Source organism: Ostrea edulis, chromosome 6 (genome assembly GCF_947568905.1).
Source record: "Ostrea edulis chromosome 6, xbOstEdul1.1, whole genome shotgun sequence".
NCBI lineage: Eukaryota > Metazoa > Mollusca > Bivalvia > Ostreida > Ostreidae > Ostrea > Ostrea edulis.
Window position 1 is genome coordinate 20,107,186 of NC_079169.1, and position 17,313 is coordinate 20,124,498.

At 36.8% G+C, this 17,313-nt stretch overlaps 1 protein-coding gene across 1 annotated transcript; it reads left to right on the forward strand.

The window, feature by feature from the left end:
* The first annotated feature begins 10,351 nt into the window (after positions 1-10,351).
* LOC125647046 (integumentary mucin C.1-like) lies at positions 10,352-11,451 on the forward strand. Its single transcript, XM_048873741.2, has 2 exons — positions 10,352-11,132; positions 11,255-11,451. The coding sequence occupies exons 1-2, from the start codon at positions 10,352-10,354 to the stop codon at positions 11,449-11,451; spliced, it is 978 nt and encodes a 325-aa protein (XP_048729698.2).
* The last annotated feature ends 5,862 nt before the right edge of the window (positions 11,452-17,313 follow it).

Below are 17,313 nucleotides of genomic sequence, written 5' to 3' on the forward strand. Positions count from 1 at the left end.
AAGAACAGTCTAACAATCTGTATGAAACACGCCAGACATTATTTCACCCAATAACAGGTTGTATTGGCCAACTAGTTCGTTATAATGACCATATAATTTTCGAAATGCTGACTTTAAACGACACTGTTGATACGCCTGTAACATCAACTTGTTTGTCAGTAGCCTGTCTCGATTTAAAAACTGATCATATACAGAAGAAACTCTTGCGTATCGAATCATGCATAATTATGAATTCGATATATTCTACTGAACTCGTATTGACAAACATCACAGGGACTCCACATCTGCCTCTTGCTTACATATTTTATCAAAAATAGATATTACATGTTACGACAAACTTTATGACAAAGGTACGATTTTAGCTTCTCGGGTCATTGTCAATTTCCGATTCAAATATGTCTTTGTTTTGATATATTATTCAAATATACATACAGAGAATGTACAGTGTTGCGATTGGACTTGAGACTAGTTAGTTTTATCTCATTCGTTTGTTCTATCTTTACCCTGTTCTTTTGTCAATCCATGCAGAATTACGCGGGCTGTTCACGGAATACACGTATTCCTGATAACCAGCTCACGTTTTTTGGATTTTTTCACATTCATCGATCTTGACAAGAAAGTACTATAAATGGTGTCCAAAACGATATTTGACAAAATTTCTCCATAGTTAGGCGATCTTGACTGAAATGTTAACGATAGTTAATATACGAGGTGCTGATTGACAGCTACTGGTGGTATAAGGTAGGCAGAATATTAGATAAAAAAAAATTCATCAATAAATCAAGTCTGTATATAATAAAACCATTTTCAGAACGGGCAATATTTACTAAACGATTCGCATGAAACATGATGTTTGCGAACGTAAACTTCGTGTTTAGAAATAAAAGTCTGAATTTTGTCCAGACTGACTCCTTATGGACCAAAATAGAAGCAGTCCGAGAATAACGGAAGATTTTGTTCACAGTCTAAGCTCCACACTTACGAAGGACAGGATGACGAAGGAATTTTGATCCATTCGAGAGGTTTTTTGAGAGTTATGCTTGGACAAATGAGTATATTATGAAGTTTCCCTTGATGAACATCAAGATGTGCTTGTGGCACAGAGAATGTAAAGACTTGCCCTATCACTGAGCAACTTGACACACAGGTGAAGAAGATTAAGTAGCAGTTTAAGAGAAGCCAAGAACAAGACAGGAGGACCAAGCGTGATCAGGTGTTCAAGAAGCTGTATACTCGTCTCTTTCAGCATAGACACACTGGGCTTTCAAAAATGAATGCAAGTCTCGAAATGTCAAGTCAAGCAGTCGGAGCAGAAGCGGTAGCCATAAAGGAATATTCGCCAAGGAACGATCACCATATATATCGCACAGTACCTCATTCAGCTGGTAAGAATAATATTGTCCTGATTGCTGTTCATGATGTTAAGACCATTGGTGTGAAAAACATTGGGGCACATGCAACTGCGATCTTATCAATTGATCCAGAGAAAGCAGGAATTGAGAGCAATTGATGCAGAGAAGTGCAACTCCTTAATGCAAAAAGTGGAACATATATGTCTGCAGTTTGCAAAAGTCACTTCAACCATCTAGGTTGGTCGTTGCAATGTATGCTGGCCTGATTGCATAGCTCCTTTTGGGGATTTAGTCCTGATTGAGTTTAACTATATTGTTCCATTGGTTGCTTGCTAGACTAATATCTAAGAAACTGTGTGTAACTGGGTACGACTTGAAAACAGTTCAGTCTAAGGATGATGACACACAGCTTGTAACCAGTTGGGTCTTGCATGACAAATCAGATCCTGGTGATATGCGCCTTATGAGACCAGCTGCACACAGCTATAACTTGTGTCTAGCCCAGTTTAAAGTAGTGGACAAAGTTCTCTACTACGAATGATTGAGTGATGTAAGCATTCCGTTTACATATAAATCAATGATGCAAGAGTATTGAAGACTACATGTACCATGATCCACCAAGTTCCGGTCACCCAGATGAGAAATCCAGATTGTGGTATGGGTGGTTTTATCGGTATGGCATATTAGCAGATATACTACATATTGAACATTAGATTACCACCTGCGTCTTGTGCGAAATGTAAAAAAAAATGCTCAACAAAAAAAAGAGTGCCTCTGTATTATGTCTGTGGTGCAACAGTAGACAGTATTAATATTTACTTCTTGGAACCATTTCCGATACGTTTGTGTGGTAATGAAGACATCATGGCAATCATTGACCAATTTAACAAATGGGTGGAACTTTGCAGCACCAGATCGTAACAGTGCAACCACAGCAAAAGGCTCGTAGAAAAATTCATTACCAGGTTTCGGGTCCCAATGGAGATCCATACGGACCAAGGAAGGAATTTCCAGAGTGACATGTTTAAGAATGTTTACAAGTTTATTGGGGGATACCAAGACCAGGACCACCCCTATCATCCGGCACATAAGGCACAAGACTCCCGGGATGGTCAACTACCTCTTATTCTTGCTTTGTATCGCAGTACACCACATAGATCCATAGGAGTTTCTCTAAATGCTATAATGATGAGGTAGAGAGGTTCATCAAGTGAAAGATTTAAGCTATAGGGACCCATAAACATTTCGAGAAACACTTGACTGATCAACTTATTTATCATGCTTTGGAGATGATGTTGTCAGGAAATGTTTGCATACGAGATACTTAACTCGTTATAACGAGATAACTTACTCGTTATAATGAGATAATTAACTCGTTATTACGAGATACTAACTCGTCATAACGAGATATCTAACCCGTTATAACGAGATACTAAATCGTTATAACGAGATACTAACTCGTTATAATGAGATACTTAACTCGTTATAACGGGATACCAACTCGTTATAACGAGTTAATTAACTCGTTATAACGAGATAATAACTCGTTATAACGAGATATTAAATCGCTATTACGAGATACTAACTCGCTATAACGAGTTAATTTTTTTTCCTTTTTCAAATATGAGACTATCCGGCTTTCGTATACATGTAACTGCAGTAAACATTTAATGAACGTATAAGATGTACAGCCAGATTAATGTTGGTAGGATAATCTTCTTGCAACGCATTTTAGTATTCGTTTTAAACTTGAAATCGATATCTCACAATACCGATACTCTAGAACTAGTAATACTTGTATTCCATGAAAGGCTGTGAACTTCCTTGGGAAGCATATGGTATATCCAGTTGTCTGTGTTTATCCAACTCTCTATTCTATATTCCTTATAAGAGTTATGAGATTGATCACTCTCCGTTATCTTCACCTCTTCATATGACAATACTTCCCTCTAGATATAACCATCTCAGCATGATCGTTAGTGGCAACACATATGAAGAAAACCAAAATTTCCGTCAAAACAGCTTCATGAAATCTGCAGTTCTGTGAACAATCGGGTCTCATATTTGAAGGAGAATTGTAAATGAAATCCTACCAATCCGTACTCATCATCATAGCCTATTCGTCAGCATTTAGAACACTATCATACTTTATAATTAGAAACAGAATAATGATTTTCTGTGGGGTTTTTTTCTCTTTACTTTTTGAGATATCTAGAAATACAACTATATAAGTGGTAAATGTTAATCGCATGTCAGTATATCATAACGATTATCTGGATTTATTTTAATGCCAACCAAAAGTATATGAATTTAACCCAACCTTAAAGGACACTGAATACCAAGTTTTCGCTCCCAATGAAATATCACAGTTCTTGGATCCGGCACCCCTGTGTCCTTCACATCAGCATCCATCCAATGCACGTCTGGATTTGCCAGTGGGTTGTCACTAGTGGACGATATCTGGGAACTTCCCACTAAAGAATGTCAATACTTTTTTAAAGATGAAAAAATACAATTCAGAATTTTTGGCTTATGTTTTAACGGAATATAAGTTTCATGTCCTGCCAGGTATGTTTCAAGTGATGCAGGTATGAAAAATGTATAGAATAATGTTAGCATACATTGGCAGTGTAGAAGCGAGCGTAATGAAAAAAATGGCATGCATCATGTAGGTAATACCATGATGTCTAGCATATACATGGGGGTTAAAACCTACAGGGTCCAGAGAAAATACTGTATCTCTGAGGGAAAGTAAATGACCCCAGGTTTAAAGTGGAATTTTGAGAGGGGCAGAATTGGATCTTCATTGTACACAGTGTCTAGATCCCCTTGCATGGTTAAATCGAAAGAACTAAGCACGATAACTCCGGATTCCGCCTACATTTTTAACTGGTATATATATTAAAAAGCCTTGCAATTTTGCTGATGTACACTACATGGAGGTAGAAGGGGTGGTCGGTGGGTACAAAAATTGCTGCTCTGAACTAGCGTGGCTCCTGGTACATAGTAAACAAACAGAGAATGACCACGTGACGAATATGTTACATTTGGTGGATGAAATACAGCAAGTAAGGAGAAGGGTAAAATGAGATCAAAAACAGCCATTACTCCACACAGACATAACAACAGGTCAGGGTAAAGTGAGAGGCAAATACCTCGTACGTCACATAAAAGTTATTATTTACAATAATCACTGATTTGTGTTTCACAAGGAAAAAGATGTTGGTTTTTTTTTTTAAATCGTTTTCCATTGATTTATGTGAGGTATCTCTCTTCGTTTTGTCAAATAAATCAACTTTATGAGAATTCATATTTTAAATATCTATTTATCTATCATTGAAGAAAATATAACTTTTAAAAATTGACAGGACGGTAGGTGGCGAAACAATGCTATCGTTCACAATTCTTAGAGAAAATGTGGGCATTAAGAAGGGGGCACATGTTCATCAGCTCTTAGTATACCAACATGTATGGATCACATCTAATTTATTGCAATATGTTACTAATTACATGTAAATGTATATAAAATACATGTATTTAGATAAAAGAGAAGTATGAGTTTTCGTTAGTCTGTCATAACCAGACTCTGAATTGTTTTTATTTTTGTTACAATATGGAGAAAATAACTATAATTATGATTATAAATTATATTATTTCAATAATACAATGATGTAATATGTGTTTTCCTATCAGGGGGCCCCGTAGAGATCTGGGTTAGAATAGGTCCTCAGTACCCCTTGCTTGTCCTAGAAGGCGACTAAATGGGGGCGGTCCTTTGGATGAGACCGCAAAAACAGAGGTCCCGAGTCACAGCAGGTGTGGCACGATAAAGATCCCTCCCTGCTCAAAGTCCATAAACGCCGAGCATAGGTCGAAATTTTGCAGCCCTTCATCGGCACTGGTGACGTCTTCATATGAGTGAAAAATTTCGAGAGGGACGTTAAACAATATTCAATCAATCAACCTATCAGGGGGATGCTTAACCTGGACAGATCAAATGATGTGATATATGTTCAGCTCTAACTAAACAATCCGGTGCTATACACTTCGTTTAGATATCATAGAATATTGATATTTTCTTTCTCCATTGGTTTCTGCGGCCATTTTTAAAGCAAACTGCAAAGCAAGTTACAATTTCAATCTATCGTAAAATACAAACAAACAAGAATTTGACCCCGAACAAGAGCACATCAAAAAGGAAATTCTCTCTACCTTTACAGGGTGAATTTACTTTTCCCTATTTCCACAAATTGGTATAGGTAAAATGCCGATTTATCTAAACATTTAAAATAAACTTACAAGAAAACTTATATGTTTAAGAAACTTCTATTTCCCTATAACCTAGGAATGGCATTGAAAATGATTCCCATGTTTTGAAAACAGGGGATGTATGGTTTTCCAAAATAAAAGTAAAATCTGCATCCACAGGGAAAATTTCTCACAAAAATCTATTTCGAGAGGAGAAAATAGCCTTGCAACAAAACATTGAGTTACATATAAATGAAGACATCTATGACGTTTTGTTTTATGCTTCTATTTACTTAACTGATATTTACCTAGAGAAACTTTGTGCAGTCCTCGTTTTACGCACTACCGGTCAAATAGATCGGTGCGGTAGAGAAATTGTTAAAGGAGTCTATAGAGGAGGCAGTGTGGTGCACTTGAAGTTGTACTAGTTTTACCTTATTGTTTTGTTCTACTTTTACCCTGTTCTTTTAAATAAATAAAAATAATTAAATTTTTATTTGGTTTATACGTACATACAAGCATAAATACCAAGGGTAACCCATGAATTCTCGAAAGCTCATTTTCAATGGGGTCCTTTGATGTACAGATGTTTGCGCTAGGGGGTCATTTATGTGGGAGGAAACCGGAAACCCACGTGTCCGAGCGGGCGACCGCCATGCCCTCTCACATACAACCACTGCCCATCATAGGGATCGAACTCGGTTCGTAGCACTGAATATTCGTATTCTTGATAGCCAACTCGCGTTTTGTCGTTTTTCGGTGACATTGGCCGATATTTGCAGTGCTTTGCTACTAAAACTACTACAGAAATATTTTTTACAACATCGATTTGCGTACACATAGATTCTATACATCTATATTCCCTTGAGGATCCGGGTTAGAATAGGTCCTCAGTATTCCTTGCTTGTTGTAAGAAGCGACTAAATGTGGGCGGTCCTTCGGATGAGACCGCAAAACAGAGGTCCTGTGTCACAGCAAAGTGTGGCAAAATAGAGGTCCCTCCATGTTCAAAGGCTGTGAGCGCCGAGCATAGGCCCTTCCCTGGCAATGGTGATGTCTCGTCTTTATATGAGTGACAAATTTCCGAGTGAAATGTTAGTATCAAATATGTATCACATCGCATACGTTCGCTTTCTATTTCATGTTCAACAGCGCTGCGATATCAATAACAAAAAAGAAGAAAGAAATAAGATAATTACGGATGATGCTTGCCCGGTTGCTACGTACCAAACTTTATCAATATACAAAATAAATTGCATATTCTCGTTTAAATTTGATCAATCAAAGACTAAATCACAATAAGAATTAAATTGCATAACTGTATTTCCAATTCATTCCTCTTGGGGGGCATGTAATATCTTTACAAATTGTAATGATTATACCAATTTCCTTATGAACGCGTTGCACGTATGAATCTTGATAAATTCAGTACATTTACATGTATTTTAATGGCTTGGAATTACGACAAAAATAAAAATGGAATATGAATATCAAAATATGTATTTAACGCTTCTGAAAAAGTATGCCGTTGTGAAGCCCTCATGTGTTTTCTAAAAATGAAATTCATATATCTTAGAAATTGTTTATCTATTTGTATTTTAAAAGGATTTTGTGTTATACCAGCCTTTCTTATGCCCCGTGAAACTCAAAATTTTTAAGCTTAAAAAAAAAAAGACCAAATCTTCTTTTATTTCATAAAAAGTCCCTGTTTTAAAATAAGACGGCTTTCAATAAGTGTCAATATGTTTACAGCTCTTTGGAATCCACAGCGTATGAAGTCAGAGAATATCTCGAAAGTTTCTTAAAAACGCTGCTTTTTGATAACATTTTTACTTTCGGAAACATAGAGCGTAGCTTTTCACAAGTATTATTTTCTTTCATAAATATGTGTACTGGGAGTATAATTCTATGTTATAAATGCATGTATCGGCTTAGTTCTTCATAATGTAAAAATATGACTAATGAAACATGTATGCTATTTTCTGTAATTGTAAGAAGTATAAAAGCAATGTTTTCTTTACGTTTCGTACCGGAAGTGTTCCTGGTAGACGTATCTTTCCGCCCGTCCTTCCTGTATTCGTCGTAATTTGTAGAGATACTGTGAGACTGGGTACCGTAAACAAGGAGACATCGTGACTGTAATGCAATGCTACTCCTAAGATATTTTATAATATTTTGTGTCGGTGAGTTTAATGTCAATTATAATATGTGGGTGTATATCCATGGGCGCTTGTATTTAGTCCATAGGTACCACATACAGTATGATCATTCGTTGAATTTTTTTTTTCTCTCTTCTTTTATAGTGTTTGGAATATCAAGCTCTGTCCAGAGATCCAACAAAAAAGAGGAAAGAAAAGGTCAGATTTACATCAGTATAATTAATGTTTGATTAAATGAAAAGGTGGAAATGATGAAGAGTAATCCATCCCATAGCTCAGTCTCATAACATACATGTAAGCAGGGGAAGTTTACTCGCCCCAGGCACCTGATCCCACCTTTGGCACATCTATATCCAGCGATACGTGTTTGCCCAACTCTCTATTTTGTATTCCTAATAGGAGTTATGAGATTGATCACTGTTCGTTATCTTCATCTTTTCGCAAAGAATACAAAAATAAGAGTATAGCAAATACGAACCCCTGGATATACCAGGCGTGGGAGGAGTAAGCATCGCCTGTCGACCGATCACATCCACTGTATGTACATTTATTCAGAAAAAAACAATAAATTTATATCTGTTTACACCATGTGATTAACAAAATGCAATGTGGCAGCAGTGACTATAACAGATGGTGGTGGATGTAAGTTATACATCTTGATCAGGAGTAATCCGTAATCAAAATTAGCGTGCAAAGAACGATGTCAGTTAATATGAAACATGTCAGACAACACTCGACACAATGATAAGTTGTGTTGGTAAATTAGATCGTTATAATGATAATAAAATTTGCGAAATCCTGCCTTTAAACGAGACTGCTGAAACTCCTGTAACATCAACATAATTGTTACTAGCCTGCCCTGATTTAAAACCTGACTATACACAGAACAATCTGTTGCGTATCGAATCAATTGAGAGATATAAACACAACATACAGGTGATTGTGTATTATCAGCATATTATCAAAAGTAAATCATACAGTACCGCACCAATGCTAATCTGTGTTACCTCCATTGCAGTTTATAAATCGAATAAAAAGAATTAACAAAAACAAGAAAATGCACTGCAATAACCTTCAATAATGCCAAATAAAATCTAACTTTTAAAAGACACATTTACATCAACACGCGCGTTTGACTTCATCGGAATCGGAGCAGTGTCGTTATCAAAAAGGTAGTGATAACGTTGTATGACGACATCCGTGGTATACATGCATTGTACATGTATGGCATGGCTGTACAGAATAAAAGGTTATTGCGGTCACAAAGACTGGCAAACAGCCAGAATCTGGTGATAAATATGAATCTGGTAATGTTATCTTTGAATAGTAATACACAAAATATTACTTATGAACAATTCAAAATTGTTATTATTGATATATTTTCAAAATTATGTATTCACCAACACGTCTATAAGAATGTGATATAGGATAACAAGGAACAACAACACCCCAACATATACTCTCTTTAGAGAAGTCGAGAGGCATAGCCTTCATCGACTTCTCTTCGCAAGCATTCATATTTTGATTCTGGAAAACGTGTAAATGCCGGAGTCGGTGAAGGTTTATGCTTCGACCGACGTTTCGACTCAGATGTGCCTGGATTTACGCAATTGACAACTTGTTTTCAAACATTTAGCAGTAATGCACAAAACCGTCACAAGGAAATCAACACTTACTTGCTTTTAATCCATTTTCAACATGTCCCCTGTCCCGGGTTTACGTTAACTGGTCTTGGGAGTTGTCAAAATAGGGGACCAGTTAAGAGAAAGTAAACAGAGTTGTGATTTAAACCCGGGACAGGGGACATGTTGAAAATGGATTAAAAGCAAGTAAGTGGTGATTTCCTTGTGACGGTTTTGTGCATTACTGCTAAATGTTCGAAAACAAGTTGTCTATTGCGTAAATCCAGGCACATCTGAGTCGAAACATCGGTCGAAGCATAAACCGTCACCGACTCCGGCATTTACACGTTTTCCAGAATCAAAATATGAATGCATGCGAAGAGAAGTCGATGAAGGCTATGCCTCTCGACTTCTCTAAAGAGAATACCCAACATCTAGCTCACACTTTTGTATCACTGTAGGTTGTGCTAAAAGAGAAAAAGGACTATGCAAATTAACAGGGCGGAAGAAGGCAAACAAAGGGCGCTGTAAATGTGATTTATCGTGTATAAAACTTCAGGACTGTTGTCATGATTTCTACCAGTCATGTCGAGGTAGTTTACAACGGTATTATCAGATCTTATGTGTATTCTCATGACAGTGTCTGCTTTATTCCTCCAAAATATCATTTTTGAATATTCAAGTTTTATATCTACATCAATATACTGGTATGCACCTTTGAAATTAATTCTATTCATTGATAATGTGATTTGTCCGTATATCTATTAGTTTCTGTATGATATGAGAAATAGTTTATTGTCCCTTACTAGTTGGAACTACTGGCATTAACAGACTGACCACTGGTTTACCACGTACTACTATCAGTCAGGAAAGTACTACAATCAGTAACAGACTGGCCACTGGTTTACCGCGTACTACTATCAGTTATGAAAGTACTACAATCAGTAAGAAAATTGTAGACGAAACAACAATGTTCAGTGAGATACCTTCGGAAACTCCTCTGTCAACAGTTGTTATGGTATCTAACGCACTGACTACACGTACTGTGCCAACAGCGAGAAAAACTACAACATCTAAACACACGATATCAAGTCCAAACTCAAGGACAACTTCAACTTCAAATACTTTACCATCACCTCATGCCACAGAGTTAACTTCCTCTCCCCCCACCCCGAGTAACACGACACGTGGAGAGTCTGCTACCACACAACCAACATGGGTCACAGTGCAAAATGAAACAAATATCGACGAATACAACTCAACAATCAAACAAACAATCAGGATATCGAACACGTCAGCTGAAGCCTCGGATAACGACACGAAAGTTACACAAACACCAAAGCTTTCAAAAATGACTACCTCGTATATTTCATTACGAAATTCCTCAATCAAAGCAGTTTTTCGAGTAACAACAAAATCGTCCAATATCGATAAGGATATGGACAGAAATATCGATACAGATATGGACAGAAATATCAATACAGATGTGGACAGAAATATCAATACAAATGTGGACACAAATATCGATACAGACACAGACATCGATGCAGGTGCACATTTTAATTCCTCTTCAAAGCTGTCTCTAGACGATGCGACACACCCTGCAATATCAACATACATATTATCAAAGGAGTTTTTAGAAACAACTACATCATTAACGCGACTTAAACCGATGGAAACTACGAAAGAAATAACAAAATCCACAGATGAATTCTACGATAAAGCTGAACTTAATAAAGGAGACAATGAAGGTAAGAAGTAAAGTTTATTTCATCGTTTGTTTTGTTTTTATGTGTAGTAGCATAATATACCGAGCTTTCAGTAATGCTCTATTTCCCATTACCAATAACTACAGTGAATAACGTGTTTTTAGGACTGGATGAAAAATACATTATTGTGATTGGCATTTTCTCAACAACCGCCATCATAGCACTGATCGTCAGTGTGCTGTGTGTCATCGCATGGAGGAAGAGAAGAAGGAGGAGGCGAGAAAATGATCAAAAAGATGTCGAATATAAGTTGGTAAATAAAGAAAAGCTACAGATTCCCTCCGATGATCGGTTTCTGTAGTAATGCTGCATATAAAAGTATTAACATTTATCTTGTTAACGAAATAAGAAACAATGTACTCATTAAGGAGGTTTGCTTCTCGGTTTTAGCACAACTCCAAGAGACGTTACAACAGGGTAGGCACTATTCTAATTCTTATTCCACTGGCGCAGATACACATTTAGTATCGCATATTTGGTACATAGCCCTACCCAGTTAGCAATTCTGATATCAATTCAAATTTTGAGTCTTTGGATAGGACTATATATTTTGTAGCGGAGTGGTTTTTCTAATCAAATATAGCTTATACATCTGCAGTTTTTACAATTTCTATTTCGTTTAATATATTGTCAATATTCATACCTCTCGACGTGTATTTCATTTTGTAACAAATTACAAAATAGTTGACTATGGCATGAGCATATTGCACAATATGCCATGTAGACCTAACTATTGTGCTATAATCGAGAAAGCCTGAAAGCCGTGTGCAATTTCGCTATAGCGGGAACGGATTATTTACTTGTAGCCTTCTGAAAGACTTTTGCTTTTGCTTTGTTTCACAAAAACAGCGTAAAGACATGGTAGGTTTACAGTTTTTATTTCAAAACATACATCTTAGAAGGAGAAAGAATGGGCTCCGACACTCGCGATTGCTAGTTATACATATAAAGTCACGAGAAAAACACATGTCACATGGTTATGATCAAAACGCAAAAATTCTAGTACAGGCCAAAGGGTAAACAGTTTATATTTTCTTTCACTATTGATTTCATGTGGTTTGAGACAGATGGTGTTTTTATTTTGCATTATATTTTATGCATTCTAATTTGTATTTGTAATGAATCGTACTTGTATGTTTCCTGCAGTGCAGTGTCAATGAGCCAACCCTCGCGTCTCTATACATGTACTTCATTAACACATACCTTTTATTTGAAAAAGCATTTGAACTCATGTCTAAAAACTTTAACATCAACTTTCAGCACTTCATGTCCTTATACAAACCTTTGTAAGCCTTAATGAGATGTTCATATATCATTCTTTGTAAGCTATGCGTGAGATGTCTTGCACAATCCTTTGTAAGCCTTGATTGAGATGATTTATATAATCATTTGTAAGTCTTGAGTGAGATGTTCCTGTATAATCCTTTATAAGTCTTGCGTGAGATGTCCTGCAAAATCCTTTGTAATATTTCAATGAGATGTTTTGTATAATTCTTTGTAAGACTTGAGTGAGATATTCTTGTACAAACCTTTGTAAGCCTTGAGTGAGATGTTTTGTATAAATTAATCCTTTGTAAGACTTGAATGAGATGTTTTGTATGTAAAACTTATACGGTACCAATTTTGATGCATCAGATGCGCATTTCGACAAATAATGTCTCTTCAGTGATGCTCAACCGAAATGTTTGAAATCCGAAATAACAATGAAGTTTTAGAGATATTATAGGAACAAACAGTGTGCCAAAAAAGTGAAGTCAAATTCGTCTAAGGATAAAAGCTATGCATGAGGGAGATAATCCTTAATTTTGAAATGAATTTCTAAATTTTTTAACAGCAATTAAATAGACATCCGTATTTTCAAGCTAGTAACGAAGTACTTAGCTACTGGGCTGTAGAGACCCTCGGGGACTGAGAGTCCACCAGCAGAGGCCTCGACCCAGGGATCATAATGTAAAACTTATATGGTACCAAGTTTGATGCACCGAATGTGCATTTCGACAAATAATGTCTCTTCAGTGATGCTCAACCGAAATGTTTGAAATCCGAAATAACAATGAAGTTTTAGAGATATTATAGGAACAAACAGTGTGCCAAAAAAGTGAAGTCAAATTCGTCTAAGGATAAAAGCTATGCATGAGGGAGATAATCCTTAATTTTGAAATGAATTTCTAAATTTTTTAACAGCAATTAAATAGACATCCGTATTTTCAAGCTAGTAACGAAGTACTTAGCTACTGGGCTGTAGAGACCATCGGAGACTAAGACTCCACCAGCAGAGGTCTCGACTCAGGAGTCATAATGTAAAATAATTCTTTGTAAGACTTGAGTGAGATGTTCTTGTACAATTCTTTGTAAGCCTGGAGTGAGATGTTCTTGTATAATTCTTTTTAAGCCTTGAGTGAGATGTTCTTGTATAATTCTTTTTAAGCCTTGAGTGAGATGTTCTTGTATAATTCTTTTTAAGCCTTGAGTGAGATGTTCTTGTATAATTCTTTTTAAACCTTGAGTGAGATGTTCTTGTACAATCCTTTGTAAGCCTTGAGTGATATGTTCTTGTACAATCCTTTGTAAGCCTTGAGTGAGATGTTCTTGTACAATCCTTTGTAAGCCTTGAGTGAGATGTTCTTGTTCAATCCTTTGTATGCCTTGAGTGAGATGTTCTTGTACAATCCTTTGTAAGGCTTGAGTGAGATGTTCTTGTACAATCCTTTGTAAGCCTTGAGTGCGATGTTATTGCAGTCATACATAACGGTGACGATGGAGGACATAAAATATTCTCATTGTCATAAAGTTGAACTGTTAGTTTGCTGTTAACAACTGTATGTTGATGTTTAAAACTTTGACAATCAATTGCAGAAATATGACTTATGAAACTTTAAAATGAGCTTTTAACTCTCCATTTTCTTATATAATACTTTGTAAGCGTGGAACGTATATCTTGAGCGTGCTGTTCTTCTGGTCATTTAATATGTATGGCTATCAAGGAATCGATAAGACAATGAGACCAGAAACTGTATGTATTGTGTTGTTTGTGCAGTGTTACTTCAAACTGATTACTTCGAATTTATCCTAGACGATTATATATCTTCCGTGTCAGACAGTGCTAGCTCTCTGAGTTCAAATAAAATGTAGATAAGAATTGGAACTTTTAAATGTCAGTCTAGTTTTCTTCTTCAGTATTTTAATTTTTTTTTTAGGAAGTTTGAAATGATGACGAAGCATTCTGTTTGCACAAAGTGCGAAAGTGTCATGATCTGGAATAAAAATTATCCTCCTGAAATGGCATATCTAATTGATTCGTGTTAGGTTTTTTGTAACATGGATTTATTATAAGAACAAAGTATGAAGTCATATAGAATGTATTGGTAGAACTCATTCTATTGGAATACATTGCACAGAAATATTTAGGATACATATCCATTCGTTGTCAATAAAATCATCAACAGCAAAATACTAATAGTAAAATACCCTGCCTTTTACTCGAATTTGCAGGTCTGCATCACTTCCTACTTTTTCTTTCCATCTTAATTTCCTTTGTTTGATATAGGTACTATACACATTTACACGGATTGTACCAATCAAATTCGGACTTATCTATAACGATGTTTAATATTTTGCCTAGTGGTTTGTTTCTACAAGAAAGAAATTTACAACCGATAGACGAGTAGAATGAGTGCGCCCCGATAACTCCAGTCCAACGGCTCACGATAGTCGGGTCAAATGAGTGCAATCACACCGACCCCGATAGCCGGGTCAAACGAGTACACTCCCAATGACCTTTGACCTGTCCATGTAAGCCAGTTACACTACTTACGTGACCTTCTCTTCCAATCCCGGGCGCTTGCTGAGGGAACAGTCATTACCTATGTTAAACGACTCGGGTTTGACGCGGCGCCATGTAACCAACGCGGAACATCCCGGTAACTAAGCAAACGACCTGACCACTTGGTTACTGCGTAGCAATGTTTAAATTAGGAGAGTGGTCATCCACTTGGACACGTGAGTTTTCTCCGCTACCTTTCACACCAAATGGCCCCTTTCGCCCCATATCAGAGTCGACGAAAGACAAGGGTGGATCCAGAAATTGTGGTTATGGGAGCGCAGCTTTATGCGGCATGGGGTTTGGAACCACCTTGAGGCCCCAAGTAGGTCAAGAGCAAAGCCGTAGTGGGGGCCGGGGGTGGGGGCAAAGCCCCCGGAAGCTCCTGGATTTTACACATTTTATAGAACTTAAAATATGTCTCCAATGTAGTCATTTTTACTATCTTTTTTAATACGATGACGCAAATTTTAAGGGTTTTTGGAAACGAAAAGTAACTTCTCCCGATAAAAGTAATTCAATTTAAATCAAACGATTTTGTCATTAATTTCTTCGAGAGTGGAAGAAATTATTGCTTCGTACATCGTCAACATGAGACCATGATTTACCTTAAATTTAAATGGGGGGGGGGGGCGTCGGCTGCGCGCTCACTCAAATTCGCTACTGGATATTTGTTATAAGTTGAAACATTTCTATTAATCGTCGTAAAATGAATACAGTTTAAAGGAATTGTTGTCCTTTGAAAAAGGACTGCAATACGTGGGCTATAAGCATGGCCTCGAGGTCCATGCAATGAACAAACAAAATCACTTTAATGTTTGTAACAACACAATGATTTTAAAGATTCTATAAAGAAGAACATGCTGGAATATGTATGCCCCAACACATCTCGTGAAGCACACTCATTTTCATAAATATCCAACTAGTTATGATAAAAGTTTTGTTTTGCTTTCGCTTTTTATTGACCTCCCAGAACGTCACTATTAGTCACTGGGTTAGTCAAAGATAGTGCGACTTTCTCTTTAAGTTTCTGGAACATAAAAAATAAACACTATAATAGCATTAATGATGGGATATATATTACAAAGACATGATGGAATTTCTAGTTAAAGCATCAGATATTGAGGACATCTGTGTTGGAGAGAAAGACAAAGAAAGGGAGACCGAGATGAATCTGTTTATGATCTTGGAGAGTACGAAGCTAATGCAATCGTACATGATAAATAGTGCAGGTCGTCGTAAATGTACTTGTATAAGGTGTCAGGTAAGTTCGTAAAGGATAGGATGCTTTCACCGTTATCAATCTCAAAGTCTTGGTCTTTGAAAGTCTTTATCTATTATGCTTCACTTGTTACACTCACTAACGTAAACGTTAAGGACAGTAAAACGAATAAAAAGCAGACAATTTCGTCTAAATATGACGTTCCACAGAGTTAAACCAAATGTTACAATATTTTCAGACAATGCTCTTTTTTGGGATCCTTCATTTCTTCACAAAGGTACGAATGATCAGGTGAAATATGTGAATGGCTGTGCAATACTCGTCATCCAAATCGAATCTACACTTCTGGGTTTTTTGTTGGGGGAGGGGGGTGTCGGACTCATGATGCATAAAGGGGAACATGTATGTAGCTAAGGTTATTGGTAAAATATCATTATCTCAAGATTAGCAGAGAAATCACTATGTGTTAAAAGCAGACAAGAAGCGATATCTAACAGATACAGGTACGTTTACGTGTTTACGTCCAGACAGATCAGGTGCTATTTAGTAAAGCTGTTATCTTGTCATCGTTGGAGTATTAGGCCAGTGAGTAAAAGAATGTCCCGAAAAAGAAATAAGATTACCATTTACTTCATAACAGTTTAGTTGGTTGTGTATTTATTTATACGTCCCACTCAAGAATTTTTCACTCATATGGAGATGTCACAAATGCCGGTGAAGGGCTGCGAAATTTAGGCACATGCTCAGCGCTTATGGCATTTAAGCAAGGGGTGATCTTTCTCGTGCCACACCTGCTGTGACAAAGAGCCTTGATTTTTGCTTCATTTAGTCGCCTCTTACAACAAGGAAGGGGTACTAAGGACTTATTCTTACCCAGATCCCCACGGGATACTTCATAAAAGGAACTCTTTAAAAACGTTTCCGCAAATAATTGTACTTACGCATTACGTTTCCGCAATCTACCTGTTCAAATCATGTGATTATAAGGTCTTGTGTGTTTGGAGAACCTAAGACTAGGTTTCCACCACAAATGTGGGCAGCAACTCCAGATATTGGGGGAAAACGCACTGCAATTGGGCCAGTCATCTCATGCCCCTTTCAATCTCAATTCTATTCCCCAC

Bases quoted from the DNA above. Each gene is read 5' to 3' on its own strand.
- LOC125647046 (XM_048873741.2), top strand. From the start codon at position 10,352: ATGTTCAGTGAGATACCTTCGGAAACTCCTCTGTCAACAGTTGTTATG. The intron at 11,133-11,254 runs GTAAGAAGTAAA...ACGTGTTTTTAG, and splicing joins TAATAAAGGAGACAATGAAG to GACTGGATGAAAAATACATT.